This window comes from Thunnus thynnus, chromosome 9, assembly GCF_963924715.1.
Source record: "Thunnus thynnus chromosome 9, fThuThy2.1, whole genome shotgun sequence".
NCBI lineage: Eukaryota > Metazoa > Chordata > Actinopteri > Scombriformes > Scombridae > Thunnus > Thunnus thynnus.
Genome location: NC_089525.1, coordinates 16,628,981 through 16,642,821, shown reverse-complemented (window position 1 = coordinate 16,642,821; position 13,841 = coordinate 16,628,981). Strand labels below are relative to the sequence as shown.

The window sequence follows — 13,841 nt, the reverse complement described above, 5'->3', positions numbered from 1 at the left end:
CACAGCAGGCTAGTCTCTACTCATGTTAAACTTGATATAATTTATATTTTAACTCGAACAGTAGTTCAAATTTAATTTTCTTGTCAGCTACATAGCACAAAACCCTTTAACGTGACTTTAAAAAGACACCTCCAATTCTCAACATAGAAAAATTGCAATAATAAGTTCTTAATGTAACTATGTCCTTACCTTTTCCTTATTAGGTAAAGTCTGAGTCCTGGTAAAAGTGTCTCCTCCATTAATACTGATTAGCTCTCCATCTACAGGCGGAAACGGCGCGGGGAAAACCACCATGTCACTCTTGAGTGTGTCTGAGCTGAAACACACGTCATACTGCTGAGTGGCTTTAGAGTAAGACCAGCTCCCGTCAGGGTGGGTGGTGATCATTGGGGCGCCGTACCTGCCGAAACTGCCGTCTGTCCTGTGACATTTGACAGCTATTAAACTGATGAGGCTCAGCAGAAAGATTGCTGACACCGACACAATGGCGATCAGCAGATACAGGTTTAAATCAGAGAAGCTCTCCTCCTTCACAGGCACGTGTTTGAACGGAGTCTGGATGTCAGCTGTGCTTTCAACCACCACCACATCAATAGACACAGTAGCTGACAGGGAGGGTTCTCCGTTATCAGAAACCAACACCACCAAGGGGTGAGTTTTCAGGTCATTGTCACTCATTCTCCTCTTAGTCCTGATCTCCCCGGTGCTGGTTCCGATCCGGAAGAGGTTGTTTCCTTTGGGCTCAGACAGGTGATAAGAAAGCAGCGCATTGTATCCAGAGTCTGCGTCTACAGCCCTGATCTTTGCCACAAAGTAGCCCGCTTCAGCAGAATAGGGGATACTCTCACTGTTAACGGAGCCGTGCTCAGAATAGGGCGCCAGAATAGCAGGACTGTTGTCATTCTCATCCAGAATAAAAACGTTCACAGTCACGTTGCTGCTGAGCGGAGGAACACCAGAGTCTGTGGCCTGAACTTTAAACTGAAATGTTTTCAACTCCTCAAAGTTAAAAGACTGCAGGCTGATTATATCTCCAGTCTCTGAGTTTATATTCACCATTGTAGACAAGGGCAACGAGTTAGTGTTACTTTGTAAAAATGAATAGCTCACCTGGCCGTTCTGGTCAGTGTCAGCATCAGTTGCAGTCACTGATTTAATAACTGTTCCTACTTTGCTGTTTTCTTTCACATAAACGTTTATCACAGGTTCTGGGAAATGTGGAGCATTATCATTAACGTCAGAAACATAAACAGTAATGACACTGGTGTTGGAAAGAGGAGGAGTCCCTTCATCTGTAGCTGAAATTGTCACATTGTACTGAGGAGTTACCTCTCTGTCTAGATGCCCTGTAACCACTAAAGAAAAATAGTTTTTGTAATTTGACTCCAATTTGAACGGAACATTATTTAAGATCTCACATTTCACTTCACCATTTTTGCCACTGTCTCTATCAAGAACTGATACAAGTGCAATAGCTGTTCCTACACCAGCATCCTCATTCACTGTATTGAGCAGTGACGTCACCGTGATTTCAGGAGCATTGTCGTTTACATCAATTACTTCTACTAGCACTTTACTATGAGCAGACATAGGAGGCTGGCCTTTGTCTCTAGCCTCTGCTCGGATCTCGAAAGCCTTTCTTTCCTCATAGTCGATTTTGCCTTTCACTGAAATGATCCCCGTGTCAGGGTCAATTTTAAAAATATCAAAAATATGATCCTGATCTTTGCTACGAAGCGAATATACAATTTCACTGTTTGTTCCTTCATCAGCGTCGGTCGCATTTAAAGTGAAGACTGCCGTACCAATCGGGATATTTTCAAACACTCTTACTTTGTAAAGAGTACTGCTGAACATTGGTGCATTGTCATTATTGTCTAGTACATTTATTTCTATTTCTGATGTGCCTGAATTTGGCGGAGTTCCCCCGTCTACTGCAGTTAACGTGAGCTGCATATGAGGCTTTTTCTCGCGGTCTAGGACTTTCTGCAGCACTAACTCTGGGGATATACTCTCCCCTCGTTTGTGTGTTGCAAGAGTAAAGTATTCGTTTGGACTGAGCTTATACGTACTAACACCATTCTTACCCACATCAGCATCGCTTGCCTCCGACAACGCGAATCTAAATCCAGGTACGGTGTTCTCTGCAATGTCCAGTATTTGCGATTTTGTGTTAAAAGACGGAGAATGGTCATTCACATCTCTAATTTCTATCTCTACGCGGTAAAGCTTTAATGGGTTGTTTATCACAGCCTCTACGCTAACAGTGCACTTGGGTTCATCTGCACATAGCTCCTCTCGGTCTATCCTTTCATTGACATACAGAAATCCGGTCTTTAGATTTACGTCGAAGAATTTCCTCTTAGATCCTGTAACAATCTGGAATGAACGGGACTCCAGATCCTGCACATTGAGGTTTAGATCCTTGGCGATATTTCCGACATTAGTCCCCGGGTTTACCTCCTCTGAGACAGAGTAGGAGAACTGCCCAGACGCCGCTTCCCAGTAACAATCAAACAAAAAAAGCACAAGATATGTAACAATAGACCTCCTGCTACTCGGTAAAGGCATAATTCCGCCGGAAAAGAACGAAGCATACATCCACAATGGTGTTTCTACCGTGAAATGATGAAATGTGACAAAATTTTAGGCAACGCTTTTTCAGTTTTCTTCATTTTAAAGACAAATACTCCGTTATGCCGTCCCCTGTCTTCTCGTGTCTCTTTGTGATAAAAATCCACAGTCATTCCGTTTTGTTCCCTGGGAGGAGCCTCAACATTTCTGTGTTACGGTCTATAGCGTCACTTCGTGGTGATGTTGAATAACTACACACCTTATAAAACAATATCTAAAATGCCCCTCCTAATTAAGAGGCGCTGATAACTACTTAATTTCAAACAGCACTATGAGTTATTGCAAGTATTGGGATGAATGACAAATTTAAAACCTCACCATATATCTCAAAGCATATAGACAGTCTCACAGTTTTTGTAACACTGCAGGCAGAATGTGGATCCTTAATCATATTAGTTAATATACTGCGACTTTGCTCTATTAAGTTACCCAAAATGACCAGGGATATTAACTAATACTCATCGTTGACATTATGGCTTCCATCAAACATGAAGTGGAGTGATTGATATTTTCAGGACATGACAAAAACATTTCTTTTCTCTCTTACTGAATGTGATATACTTTGCATCATATAAGCCAGGTAATGGAGATATTCAAGTTTGTAGTTTATAAGGTTACACGTTGCAAAACCTGAAATTATAGACTGAAGTAATGGGTTGCTATTTGGTTTAGGTATTACAAAGTCATTACAGAAGTCACTTTTAACAGATAAAATAATAGTGGAAACACCAAATAATAGAATCTGTGAATAGTCAGACACACACCTCAAAAATACTAGCACTGTCAAATGAAAGTCACAAGAACACTGACTTGAACAATTTTGAGTGAGTAGCCAAAGGATGACTGAATGATGAATTTTCACATGCTATTCTCATCATACAATAAATATAAAATAAAAAAAAAGAATAAAATATATATGTACATTTGTAGATATACTGCATCATTGGACGTAGACCTAACTTATTGGAAGGAAGTATATTTTTTCCAGATGTGATGGGTGCTGCAGGCAGAAGATGATCAGAATCTTGCTTTCAGCACCACGGACAGTTACATACACATTGAAATGCAGTCAGCAGCCAAAAACGAGGAGACTGCAATATAATATACTGTATCTACAGCAGACCTATATCAACATATCACAACAACCTTGTTTAATTTTCATTAAACCTGCACATAAAGTCCATTACAATGAAAGCTTGTTGTTACTTAGGTAGCACAAAGCCCATTGAAATTACCATTAAAAACTACAATTTCACAGTTGACTATCAACCAAAATTTAGTGCAGTAATAAAATTTATGCCAGTGTTCTTACCTTTTCTTTATTAGGTAAAGTCTGAGTCCTGGTAAAAGTGTCTCCTCCGTTAATACTGATTAGCTCTCCATCTACAGGTGGAAACGGCGCAGGGAAAACCACCATGTCACTCTTAAGTGTGTCTGAGCTGAAACACACGTCATACTGCTGAGTAGCTTTAGAATAAGACCAGCTCCCGTCAGGGTGGGTGGTGATCATTGGGGCGCCGTACCTGCCGAAACTGCCGTCTGTCCTGTGACATTTGACAGCTATTAAACTGATGAGGCTCAGCAGAAATATCACTGACACCGACACGATGGCAATCAACAGATACAGGTTTAAATCAGAGAACCTCTCCTCCTTCACAGGCACGTGTTTGAACGGAGTCTGGATGTCAGCTGTGTTTTCAACCACCACCACATCAATAGACACAGTAGCTGACAGGGAGGGTTCTCCGTTATCAGAAACTAACACCACCAAAGGGTGAGTTTTCAGGTCATTGTCACTCATTCTCCTCTTAGTCCTGATTTCCCCGGTGCTGGTTCCGATCCGGAAGAGGTTGTTTCCTTTGGGCTCAGACAGGTGATAAGAAAGCAGTGCATTGTATCCAGAGTCTGCGTCTACAGCCCTGATCTTTGCCACAAAGTAGCCTGCTTCAGCAGAATAGGGGATGCTCTCACTGTTAACGGAGCCGTGCTCAGAATAGGGTGCCAGAATAGCAGGACTGTTGTCATTCTCATCCAGAATAAAAACATTCACAGTAACGTTACTGCTGAGTGGAGGAACACCAGAGTCTGTGGCCTGAACTTTAAACTGAAACATTTTTAACTCCTCGAAGTTAAAAGACTGCAGGCTGATTATATCTCCAGTCTCTGAGTTAATGTTAATCATTGAAGACAACAACACTAAGTTATTATCACTGACTAATGAATAGCTTACTCGGCCATTTTCACTAATGTCAGTATCAGCTGCAGATACGGCTTTCAAAACTGTCCCAACTGGACTGTTTTCTTCCACATACATATTAATTACACTCTCTGAAAACAGAGGTGCATTGTCATTTATATCAGAAACCTGAACAATAACCACACTGGTGCTGGAGAGAGGGGGCTTTCCTTCATCAGTAGCTTTAATAGTGATATTGTAGTGAGAAATAAGTTCCCTGTCTAGGGCTGCACCAATAACTAAGGAATAATAATTTTTATAATTTGTGTCTAATTCAAAGGGGACAGAATTCAATATTTCACATTTGACTTCACCGTTTTTGCCTCCATCTCTGTCAAGAATTGAAACAAGTGCAATGGCAGTACCAATTTCAGCGTCCTCCCTCACGGTGCTGAGCAGTGACGTCACCGTGATGTCAGGCGCATTGTCATTCAGGTCCACCACCTCCACTAATACTTTACACTGTACTGTTAACGGAGGCTGGCCTTTGTCAGCAGCCTGTACACGAATTTCAAAGGCAGGATTTGTTTCAAAGTCAATTTTTCCTTTAACTGTTATTATTCCTGATTCTGAATCAATCTCAAAAATGTCCAACACATGATCCTGATCTTTCGAATTTAGTAAATATACAATGTCTTTGTTTGTCCCCTCGTCAGCGTCAGTTGCAGTCACTGTAACTACTGTAGTGCCAAGTGGTGCATTTTCTATGATACTTGTTTTATACAATGTTTTGGTAAAAGTTGGGATATTATCATTTGTGTCCAAGACATTAATTATGATCTCTGACGTGCCTGATTTTAGTGGTGTCCCCCCGTCTACAGCGGTCAGTGTGAGTTTAATTAAAGCCTGTTTCTCTCGGTCTAATGCTTTCTGAAGGACTAACTCGGCTGACACACTCTCCCCTCTGTGCACCGCTAAAGAAAAATATTCATTGGTATTTAGCTTGTACGTGTTAATACCATTTTTATCCACATCAGCATCGTAGGCCGACAGCACAGGGAATGTCGCTCCCGGTAATATGCTCTCTGCTATGTCGATAGTCTGTGATTTGGCACTGAATGTGGGGTAATTATCATTTACATCAAGAATATTAACTTCAATACGGTAAAGTTTCAGTGGATTGTTAACCACAGCCTCTATATTCAGTGTGCATTTTGTAGCTTTCGCGCAGAGCTCCTCTCTATCTATTCTCTCACTGACGTAGAGGAAGCCCGATTTCAAATTTACTTCGAAATACTTTCTCTTTGATCCAGTAACAATCTGAAACATACGTGACTCCAGGTCGTGGACATTGAGGTTCAAATCTTTAGCGATATTTCCGACAGACGTCCCCAGGTTTACCTCCTCTGAGACGGAATAGGAGAGCTGCCCAGATACCGCTCCCCAGTTATACTCCAAGATAACAAGCACTAGATATATTCCAATAGTCGTCTTTTTTGTCGGCAGATGCATAATTCCATACAGGGAGAACAAAGCATAGATCCGTATATCGACGTGTTTTTCGCCTATTTACTCCAAAAGATCATGAACATCAAACTGAACGTCAGAATATTTCATAGCTCCATTCTCTTTCGCCTTTCTGCTCATTCTAACAAAGCACTGAGACAAATAATGATCCTTCTCATATGGGAGGAGCCTCTACACATCAGCGACCTGCAGGCGGTGTTACGGTCTATAGTGTCACCTCATGGCCATTTGAAATAACTACAACGTGTAGAAATAAACACATCAACCATTGCTTTTTCTTAGAAATCACCAGAATTGAAATCACTGTCAGTGATAAACGACTAAAGGACACAATCTTCATTACACTGAGTACTAAGCCGTTTCAGCGGAGTGCATTCGCCACATATTTCAACACCATGGATAGAGCATCATTACACTGCAGCGTGGCAAAGCATCTTGTAAGAAGACCTAAAATGGTTGATCTGACGTAAAGACATTTTTTTCACCTTTTGTTTACGCAACAAGGTACATAGTTTGTGACTATCTAGAACCAATAATCAGACGGTCACTCCGATCAGCAAAGTATCAAAACTATATGCTTTTCTCTCTTTACTGTGTTTTTGCATATTGGTCTTGCATCCAAAACATGAATTCAGCACCACAGACAGCGATATTTTGTGTGCGGTATCACAGATGAAAAGTAGTGAATATTCCTACAATTCTTTACAAAATAGATTTTATCTCAATGTTTGCAAAGCAACAGGACCGAATAAGATCACTTCAAATTATATTTTTAAGTTGAAGCGACAAGAAGTATCTAGCTCGTTTTTACGCAAATTACACTTAGTTGTAGAACGGCCGACTCGTCAAAGTCAGCAACACGAAAGACAACGTTGCCCTCTAGACTTGAGCTTTACAAAAATCAAATCATGAAACTGTGGGGTTTATTTCACATTAAAATGTGATGAGACTGTTTATGGGAAGGAACATTCTCAAAAGTTATTCAGCAATAACTTTGACTATAAGAACTGCGACGTGAATGAATTCTATAGATGCATAGAAACAGCCTGATTCCCAACATAAAATTAAGCACATGACAATCCTCTTTACGTTACAGTGTAAGAGATAATATCGCAAATCAAAGAACTAAAGCAAATGATTAACATATCGACTTTGTATGATCTTACCTTTTCTTTAGTGGGTAAAGTCTGAGTCCTGGTAAAAGTGTCTCCTCCATTAATACTGATCAGCTCCGCATCTACTGGCGGAAACGGCGCGGGAAAAACCACCATGTCACTCTTGAGTGTGTCTGAGCTGAAACACACGTCATACTGCTGAGTAGCTTTAGAGTAAGACCAGCTCCCGTCAGGGTGGGTGGTGATCATTGGAGCGCCGTACCTCCCGAAACTGCCGTCTGTCCTGTGACATTTGACAGCTATTAAACTGATGAGGCTCAGCAGAAAGATTGCTGACACCGACACAATGGCGATCAGCAGATACAGGTTTAAATCAGAGAAGCTCTCCTCCTTCACAGGCACATGTCTAAACGGAGTCTGAATGTCAGCTGTGCTTTCAACCACCACCACATCAATAGACACAGTAGCTGACAGGGAGGGTTCTCCGTTATCAGAAACCAACACCACCAAGGGGTGAGTTTTCAGGTCATTGTCACTCATTCTCCTCCTAGTCCTGATTTCCCCGGTGCTGGTTCCGATCCGGAAGAGGTTGTTTCCTTTGGGCTCAGACAGGTGATAAGAAAGCAGCGCATTGTATCCAGAGTCGGCGTCTACAGCCCTGATCTTTGCCACAAAGTAGCCCGCTTCAGCAGAATAGGGGATGCTCTCACTGTTAACGGAGCCGTGCTCAGAATAGGGCGCCAGAATAGCTGGACTGTTGTCATTCTCATCCAGAATAAAAACGTTCACAGTCACGTTGCTGCTGAGCGGAGGAACACCAGAGTCTGTGGCCTGAACTTTAAACTGAAATGTTTTTAACTCCTCATAATTAAATGACTGCAGGCTGACTATATCTCCAGTCTCTGAGTTGATGTTAATCATTGTAGACAGCGGGACAGAGTTTGTGTTTCTTTCTAAAAAATTGTAACTCACCTGGCCATTTTCATTCATGTCAGCATCAAGCGCGGATACTGTTTTGAGAACTGCTCCTACTGGGCTGTTCTCCCTTACATAAATATTAATGACAGGCGCTGAGAACTGAGGTGCGTTATCATTGACATCGGAAACGTGAATAACAATAATACTGGTGTTGGAGAGAGGTGGGTTGCCTTCATCTCTTGCTATTACGGTGACATTATAGTGAGAGATAGTCTCCCGGTCTAGCGGCCCATCGACTACTAACGAATAATAGTTTTTATAGTTATTTTCTAATTTAAATGGCGTCTTTCCATCTATTGTGCAATGCACTTCACCATTATTTCCTCCGTCCTTGTCCATCACAGTGACAAGTGCAACAGCAGTACCTATTTTAGCGTCCTCTTTCACCGCGTTCAACAATGACGTCACAGTGATCTGAGGAGCGTTATCGTTTAGGTCCACCACTTCTACCAGCACTTTACAATGAGCAGACATCGGAGGTGTACCTTTATCGCTCGCCTGTGCACGAATCTCAAATGCAGGATTTTCTTCAAAATCTACATTTCCTTCAACTGTCAGTGTGCCTGTGTTTGGGTCGATTTTAAAAATCTGCAGTATGTGGTCTTGTTCCTGTGTGCTAAGTGTATATACGATTTCTTTGTTTGTCCCTTCGTCTGCGTCTGTAGCATTTAAAGTCAAAAGAGTGGTACCGATAGGCACATTCTCATATACACGCGTTTTGTACAGTGACTTTGCAAACACCGGCGTGTTATCGTTAATATCCAAAACATGAATTATGATATCTGATGTTCCAGACTTTGGTGGACTTCCATCGTCTAACGCTGTTAAAGTAAGCGTGATCATAGGCTCTTTTTCTCGGTCTAACGGTTTCTGTAACACCAGCTCAGTGGAAATACTCTCTCCCGATTTACTTATTGCCAATGAGAAATGCTCATTAGTGTTGAGCTTGTATGTGTTTATGGCATTCTTTCCTACATCTGCATCGTAAGCTTGCAGTAGGGGAAATTTTATCCCAGGCAACGTGCTTTCAGCAATGTCTATACTCTGTGACTTCGCTATGAAATAGGGAAAATGATCATTGACGTCAATAATATTAATTTCTATACGGTACAGCTTTAGAGGCTCATTTATCACAGCCTCTATATTTACAGTACATTTAGCAGCTTTCGCGCACAACTCCTCTCTGTCTATTCTCTCACTAACGTAGAGGATTCCTGTCTTCGTATTTACCTCGAAATATTTCTTCTTTGATCCAGCAACAATTCGGAACATACGGGACTCCAAATCCTGTGTGTTTAAGTGTAGATCCTTAGCGATATTTGCGACAAATGTCCCTGGATTTACCTCCTCTGACACGGAATAAGAGAGCTGCGCAGACGCTGCATGCCAGAAACGACCCAGTATCAGAAGCATTAAATATATCCAGACAGAGGATTTGCTGCTCGGTAAAGGCATACTTCCTCCGATGTAAGCACGGCATAGATTCAGATCTGACGGTTCCTATAAAAAAAATCCAGGCGAAGACAGTATAGTAGTTGGTTTTTCCCCTCTTTTCAGACGGGACTCGAAAGGCAGTTGTCGAACTGTACCCTCGCGTTTTACGTCTCTTTGTTACTAAGCTGTGTGAACTCTGGGAGGGGCATTAAAGACGAAAAGAGAAATCTCCATGTTATGGTCTACACTGTCGCCTTGTGGTGATTTTTAATATCTGCAGTTACATGCCCTACTAAAGCGAATTCCGTGATATCACTCTCTTCCTCTCATTCAAAGTTACATAGATCTGTCTTTAAAGCTTATGAAAACAGGAAACCGAATGAATCTGTTTATTACAGGCTCATTTAAGAAACTGGTCCTTATTTCAGGACCACGGACAGCACCGAACGCTTTTCTCCCAGGCTGGAATAGGTCTGTGATTGAAACAAAGCATCTGGAGAGAGTAGATGCTCAGTAAGATTAACTCAGATGCAAAATGTAGTCAGAAGGGTTGAAAGATTATGATAGAGAAGATTATGTTTCCAAACTTTCAAAGCAGAACGCCAGTGCCAACAGTTCATGTTTCCAAAATATCTAGTATTTAGAAGCTATTGTTACTACTTATAACCATGATAAATTACATTGTGTGGGGAAATAAAGGTCATTATTCAGTTTCAGAAATGGGAATCAGATTATAATACCATGCAAGAAATACAGTATTAACTAATACGAGCAATGTTCTTTTAATCTAAAAGTAAGTATATGCAACTCAGATGTTTGTTTGCAAAAATGCAATACCATGTGTAGCACAATTTGTTTTCTCTCAACATTTCAAATGAAAGGCCATAGTTATTGCAGTGTTTTGGAAATGTGGCATGGATCTGAAACCCCAAAGTAGCATAGAAGGAATGTATGTACACTTGATTGGACTCACCTTTTCTTTAGTGGGTAAAGTCTGAGTCCTGGTAAAAGTGTCTCCTCCGTTAATACTGATCAGTTCCGCATCTACAGGTGGAAATTGTGCGGGGAAAACCACCATGTCACTCTTCAGTGTGTCTGAACTGAAACACACGTCATACTGCTGAGTAGCTTTAGAGTAAGACCAGCTCCCGTCAGGGTGGGTGGTGATCATTGGAGCGCCATACCTGCCGAAACTGCTGTCTGTCTTGTGGCATTTGACAGCTATTAAACTGATGAGGCTCAGCAGAAAGATTGCTGACACCGACACAATGGCGATCAACAGATACAAATTTAAATCAGAGAAGCTCTCCTCTTTCACAGGCACATGTCTGAACTGAGTCTGGATGTCAGCTGTGCTTTCAACCACCACCACATCAATAGACACTGTAGCTGACAGGGAGGGTTCTCCGTTATCAGAAACCAACACCACCAAGGGGTGAGTTTTCAGGTCATTGTCACTCATTCTCCTCCTAGTCCTGATTTCCCCGGTGCTGGTTCCGATCCGGAAGAGGTTGTTTCCTTTGGGCTCAGACAGGTGATAAGAAAGCAGTGCGTTGTATCCAGAGTCTGCGTCTACAGCCCTGATCTTTGCCACAAAGTAGCCCGCTTCAGCAGAATAGGGGATGCTCTCACTGTTAACGGAGCCATGCTCAGAATAGGGCGCCAGAATAGCAGGACTGTTGTCATTCTCATCCAGAATAAAAACGTTCACAGTCACGTTGCTGCTGAGCGGAGGAACACCAGAGTCTGTGGCCTGAACATTAAACTGAAACGTTTTCAACTCCTCAAAATTAAATGACTGCAAACTGATTATGTCTCCAGTCTCTGAATTGATGTTTACCATGGTAGAAAGTGGCAACGAGTTGCTGTTGTCAGGTAAAAATGAATAGCTCACATGACCGTTTTGATCGATGTCAGCATCAATTGCTGACACTGTTTTTATAACTGCCCCTACTGGACTGTTCTCTTTCACATAGACATTGATTATGCTTTCTGTGAAGAGAGGTTTGTTATCATTTACATCTGATATGTGTACATGAATAACACTAGTGCTGGAGAGTGGTGGGCTGCCTTCGTCAATTGCAGTGATGCTGATATTGTATAATGATACACTCTCTCGGTCAAGAGGACCGTCCACCACCAGTGAATAGTAATTCTTATAATTTGACTCTAATTTAAAAGGAACATTATTGGAAATTTTAGCCTGCACCATGCCATTTTTACCTCCGTCTTTATCAAATACTGAAACAAGTGCAATTGCACTGCCAATAGACGCATCCTCTTTCACTGTGTTTAACAGCGATGTAACCAAAATTTCTGGGGCATTGTCATTGACATCTAAAACCTCTATCAATAATTTGGCATGTGAGGTCAGAGGAGAAGAAGCTCCATCACTGGCTTGAACTTGAATCTCAAATGCATTGTTCTCTTCAAAGTTAATATCCTTTTTATTTGTTACAGTCCCAGTTTTTTCATCTATAGCAAACAGATCAGTTTGTTTCCCTCTACCTACTTCACTGAATGAATAAAAGACTTGTCCATTTTGGCCTGCATCTAAATCAGTAGCATTTAAAGTAATTATCGATGTTCCTATCTTGACATTCTCATATACACTGGCTTTGTATAGTGTTTTACTGAATATGGGAGCATTATCATTACTGTCCAAGACATTAATTATAATGACCATAGTGCCAGATTTAGCAGGAGTTCCTCCATCAATAGCAGTCAACGTGAGTCGAATCACAGGCTGTTTTTCTCTGTCTAAAACCTTCTGAAGCAGTAATCCTGGAGTTACACTCTCTCCTTTATGTGTATCAAGAGAGAAGTGTTCGTTTTGGCTAAGCTTGTAGGTATTCACAGTATTTTTACCGACGTCTGCATCATGAGCTGGATGCAGAGGAAATTTTGCTCCTGCTGCCGTGTTCTCACTAATGTTCATTAATTGTGACGTGCTGAGAAATGTTGGGGAATTATCATTCACGTCTAAAATTGTAATTTCAATACGGTACAGTTTTAATGGGTTATTAATAACTGCTTCTACGCTGAGGGAACATTTAGGCTGATCGCCACAGAGTTCCTCTCGATCTATTCTCTCATTTACGTAGAGGACACCAGTCTTTAGGTTTACCTCGAAATATTTTCTCTTTGATCCAGCAACGATCTGAAACATGCGAGACTCCAAATCCTGGACATTGAGGTTCAAATCTTTGGCGATATTTCCGACAGAAGTCCCCACGTTTACCTCCTCTGAGACTGAGTAAGAGAGCTGCCCAGACACCGCTTCCAAGTAACAATCCAGCAGCACGAACAAGAGATAAATCCACACAGAGCTCGTTCTGCTTGGTAAAGGCATTATTCCATACATCGAGAGAAAACATAGAGAGATATCCGACCAATAACGCCCAGAAACGAAGAACTGGATCTCAGTGAGAAAATAGAAGAATTATATGTGTCAGCATATTTAAACTACCACACGAAAATCGTCGTGGTACCGTCCTCTTTCACCGTCCAAGTCTCTTTGTTTCAGTCGCCTGAGAAAAATAATCGTCCTCTGAATCTGGGAGGAGCCCCGAGCCACCAAAGAGGAAGCTCAAATGTGATGGTCTACAATGTCCCCATGTGGACACTTGCAAGAACTGCATTCGACATCAAACATAAAACATTATTACAAAGATCCCCGCATTAATTTCCCTAGAAAACATTTGACCAAATCTGAGGAAAACGTATGGCCAATAAGACCTCGTGTTATATTCATCTATTTATTGTTTTTCAGCTATTTCATTTACTCTCCACCATGCTTCTACAATGAGTCAGATGGTTTTTAAACGGAAGAAAAGGCAAATACAAAATCCAGATCAGTATAGCACACACAAAGCACACAAACAAAGCCCGTCACAAACACTCTTTTTTTCAGTAAATGCAGAAGCAAAATGTAGACGAGGGAGACATAGATAAATCCTCCAAAAATTGAGAGAATA

The 13,841-nt window shown here is 41.4% G+C and overlaps 3 protein-coding genes across 8 annotated transcripts in view; all 3 read right to left on the bottom strand.

Moving 5' to 3' along the window:
* LOC137189403 (protocadherin alpha-C2-like) overlaps positions 1 to 13,841 on the bottom strand; it is a 135,177-nt gene that overhangs the window by 72,553 nt on the left and 48,783 nt on the right. Inside the window, exon 1 of one of the 6 annotated variants that reach the window (XM_067599202.1) lies at positions 10,838 to 13,550. The exons of 4 other annotated variants lie outside the window; for them this stretch is intronic. In XM_067599202.1, coding sequence (XP_067455303.1) covers positions 10,838 to 13,228 — 2,391 coding nt within the window. In that variant the 5' untranslated portion in view covers positions 13,229 to 13,550. Of the gene's footprint in view, positions 1 to 189; positions 2,696 to 10,837; positions 13,551 to 13,841 lie in introns of those variants that run through there. One more of the 6 variants, XM_067599201.1, reaches the window with a different exon arrangement.
* On the bottom strand, positions 3,841 to 6,457 carry LOC137189410 (protocadherin alpha-3-like). Its single transcript, XM_067599221.1, has one exon. It carries the CDS (start codon positions 6,320 to 6,322, stop codon positions 3,929 to 3,931), a length of 2,394 nt encoding a protein of 797 aa, XP_067455322.1. The 5' UTR covers positions 6,323 to 6,457; the 3' UTR covers positions 3,841 to 3,928.
* LOC137189405 (protocadherin alpha-3-like) lies at positions 7,266 to 10,020 on the bottom strand. Its single transcript, XM_067599216.1, has one exon. It carries the CDS (start codon positions 9,883 to 9,885, stop codon positions 7,423 to 7,425), a length of 2,463 nt encoding a protein of 820 aa, XP_067455317.1. The 5' UTR covers positions 9,886 to 10,020; the 3' UTR covers positions 7,266 to 7,422.

Excerpts from the sequence above, each read along its gene's own strand:
- LOC137189410 (XM_067599221.1), bottom strand. The coding sequence starts at position 6,322 with ATGCATCTGCCGACAAAAAAGACGACTATTGGAATATATCTAGTGCTT.
- LOC137189405 (XM_067599216.1), bottom strand. The coding sequence starts at position 9,885 with ATGCCTTTACCGAGCAGCAAATCCTCTGTCTGGATATATTTAATGCTT.